Source organism: Sinocyclocheilus anshuiensis, unplaced genomic scaffold (assembly GCF_001515605.1).
Source record: "Sinocyclocheilus anshuiensis isolate Anshui unplaced genomic scaffold, SAMN03320099.WGS_v1.1 scaffold1287, whole genome shotgun sequence".
Classification (NCBI taxonomy): domain Eukaryota; kingdom Metazoa; phylum Chordata; class Actinopteri; order Cypriniformes; family Cyprinidae; genus Sinocyclocheilus; species Sinocyclocheilus anshuiensis.
This window is the reverse complement of record NW_015539958.1, coordinates 630,505-634,049: the sequence shown is the minus strand read 5'-3', so window position 1 is coordinate 634,049 and position 3,545 is coordinate 630,505. Positions and strand designations below refer to the sequence as shown.

General features: G+C 37.0%; 1 protein-coding gene across 1 annotated transcript; it reads left to right on the top strand.

Moving 5' to 3' along the window:
* Positions 1 to 2,940: 2,940 nt before the first annotated feature.
* Positions 2,941 to 3,417, top strand: LOC107687024 (orexin-like). The gene has a single exon (XM_016484163.1). It carries the CDS (start codon positions 2,985 to 2,987, stop codon positions 3,402 to 3,404), a length of 420 nt encoding a protein of 139 aa, XP_016339649.1. The 5' UTR covers positions 2,941 to 2,984; the 3' UTR covers positions 3,405 to 3,417.
* Positions 3,418 to 3,545: the final 128 nt, after the last annotated feature.

Here is a 3,545-nt window from a genome sequence, read left to right as displayed (position 1 = left end):
GTGTGTGTGTGTGTGTGTGTGTGTGTGTGTGTGTGTGTGTGTGTGTGTGTGTATATATATATGTATGTGTGATGCATATGTGGTGTATTTTGAATAAGGAAAAGTGTGTAAATTGTTTCTAAACTGGAAATAGGCTCTACTGGGAAGATTAGAAACTCTGGGAAAATACAGATCTCAGTCGTTGAGAAAAGCACCACTGAGGATCAGACAAGCAAATAAATATTTCAATAAATGAAGAATTCATAATTTTAAGACAACGTAAAGGACACTTGACCATCTCATTAAGAAACACATCACACCCAATAATACACCCTGTTCATGAATATTGTTATTACTGCTGTTAATATTGTGGGTAGGTGTTAATTAAAATGGAGGTTATTTTATATTTATGTAAACGGGTGTCATTCTGTACCAGTTTTCTTCAGTGGAAACTTCACAGGAACAGAAAATGTGAACGGTTGGGAGACAAAGGTGGGAAATATCGTTTGGGTCAAAGAATTTGGGTGTTTACTGTCACATTAATGTCAAGTAACATCTGAGTGAGATGATGTCCATCATTTATAAAGCCCACATGATGTTATATAAAAGCTGAATGACATCAGAAACGTCTCCAGGTCATTTTTTATACTTGTTGTATTACATTTTCAAAAAATCAGAGGACATAAGCTACTGTTCAAAAATTCGGTCAATAAAACTTTTTATTGCTTCTGAAATAAGTCTTATGCTCAACAAGGCTGCATTTATTTGATCAAAAATACAGAAAGAACAGTAATATTGTGAAATATTATTACAACATTAAAAAAGTCTTCTATTTTAATTTTTTTTTTTTTTATGTAATTTATTCCTGTGATGGCAAAGCTGAATTTTCAGCATCATTACTCCAGTCTTCAGTGTCACATGATCCTTGAGAAATCATTCTAATATGCTGATTTGCAGCTCAAGAAACATTTCTTATTATTATCAATGTTAAAGACAATGTTATTTGAAATAGAAATATTTTGTAACATTATTTGATCACTTTTGGTCAATTTAATGCATCATTCCTGAATAAAAACTTTTCAAAGGTAGAGTAAATGACAAAAGATCATACAAGTTTTAAATTAATTGTGCATTCAGGAAATACGTTGTCAGTGTGTGTCCTCTGGGAATCGAATGCAAGACTTTGGCATTGTTATATTAAGCTACAGGAACACAACTAATGTATCCAAAGACACATGGCATTGTTACAGACCATTACAAACATTCATATAAAGTCATTTACAACTAAGATGATATGTGTTGCATAATTTTTTGAATTCCTTCATGTTTTACATTTCTCTGTACATTTCATCATAATTAGCCATCTCTAGAATTCTCTGTAGTGTCCTATGACTTGCTCACATCCAAAAACCTCCATTTACATGTAATGTGAATGCCATTACTCATGCAATCCATCACACATCACATAAATATACTGATCTTTCTCTGTGGTGAGTTGGGATGCTCCATCTACCTGTGTATGTGGTCATTACTTCTGACTGCTCTCTGACCTTCACACAAAGGCATCCTGTCATTCATATTCTCCTGCTGCTTTATTTGTTAGTGACGCCGTGGCGCTGTCGCTCTTTTGTTCCATTCAGCCTTTTGTCACTATATCTGGACCCTCTACATTTGCAGCTAATTAAGTCCAGGCCTCATCACACACTCATTCTGTTGGCATTCGCTAACGAAGCTTGTCTGCCCCTCCACAATAGTCCTAAAGAGCTCTCTGTACAATTACTTGGATACAGGCACACGCTAATGACAAAGATGCTAACAATCCTAACAGTTCTTTATTGTATCATAATCCAGCATCAAATGAGAAACATGACATTGAAGAAATAAAGGGGGTAATATCAGCTGGATTTCTTTGTCAGTCTAATTTATGCCTATAATTAACCTCGGAGGATGAAGGGGTGGGTGGCACATCTGTATAAAAAACACTAGTCCCGTATCAGAGAGTGAAAGGACCATCATATTTGAAGTCCATCAGATACATGACATTTGTCTACAACAAGACAGGGGCAGCAGCCAGACTCATGGACTGCACAGCCAAGGTAAGACCAGTCAGAGACTGTTCAGAAATTATTGGATTGATTTAAACTGAAAGCTAAAATTTTAATGGTTCCATCTGGGGATAATACAGTTTAATTTGCAATGACATTCATGCTGGTCATGAAGCTTCATTGGAACCAAAAAATTATACAAGCTGCAGCTGCTAAGCTGAACTGATAAAGAGTAACGCAATCAGTAAACTTTCCAAAAGAAGATTCTTAAATAGAAGATTTAAAACATTTAACTCAAAAACACAGACGTTTCTTTTTCTCCTAAATTAATTAAATCTCTAAAATTAATCAACAAGGCTAGTGTTAGTATTGACAGCTGTCCACTCATAGTAATTAGAACTCAGAATTCTTGGAATAAACAATTAGATTTTTATGTGAGATATACTAGGTATTTAATTATCTTGAAAGTGTTCTATTTGTACCTGCCAGGTAATGGAAAATAACATTTTTAAAAGGAAAAAAAATATTTAAATTCAAACAAATAAAGGGACACTAACAAACAAATCGAGTTTCATTATTTAAAATAAACCTATTTTAGTGTGGTGAAGATTCTTTTTTCATAAATCACTTTCGATCATAAAAACAATCAGATAAAACACAAGCAATCAAACTTTTCTTGGATTCAGGATTTCTGTGTGGATTTCTACACTGAAAAAAATGCCCTTAGGGCAAGTTATTTATTTTTCATTGGCTCAAGTTAAAAAATATAGATGTGAATCATTACCCTCAATTTTTTTAATTGGATGAATTAAACATTTTTTTCAGTGTATATGGGATAAAAAGTTATAAAAACTCAGTATTGCGCTGCTATTATCCAAAACGTCGGAACTGTTGAATTAATATTCACCACTGATTGAACCCATCCTCTCTTTCCATCAGAGAGTTCGGCTGCTCCTCTTCATGGCTCTGCTGGCGCACCTGGCTCGAGACGCAGAGGGCGTGGCCACCTGCTGCTCGAGCGCGTCAGGGTCCTGCAAATTATACGAGATTCTGTGCCGCGCGGGACGCCGAAACGACACTTCCGTCGCCAGGCATATCAGCCGCTTTAATAACGACGCTGCTGTCGGGATTCTAACACTTGGCAAACGTAAAGTGGGCGAGAGACGCGTCCAAGACCGCCTGCAACAACTCCTGCACGGCTCACGCAATCAAGCGGCGGGAATCCTGACTATGGGAAAGAGATTCGAGGACGGCGGGCACCTGCCGCTCGTGTTCGCGGGAGGGACGGTGAGCTCGCCCTTGAGACTCGGACTGGAGCGTCTGCTGAAATATCTGATGCCCAGGGAACCTGAAGATCTGGACGCTTATGAAAAACGATGACACTTGCCGCTTTTAAAACAAAACACAGAAGAGCTGTTCATTGGAGACGTCAATTTGTAGGCTGACACAGAAGGCTAATTCTTAATGGGGTTTTAAAATAACGTTTTTGATTCGAGTAAAAAAAAGGTTTGTGATTAACAA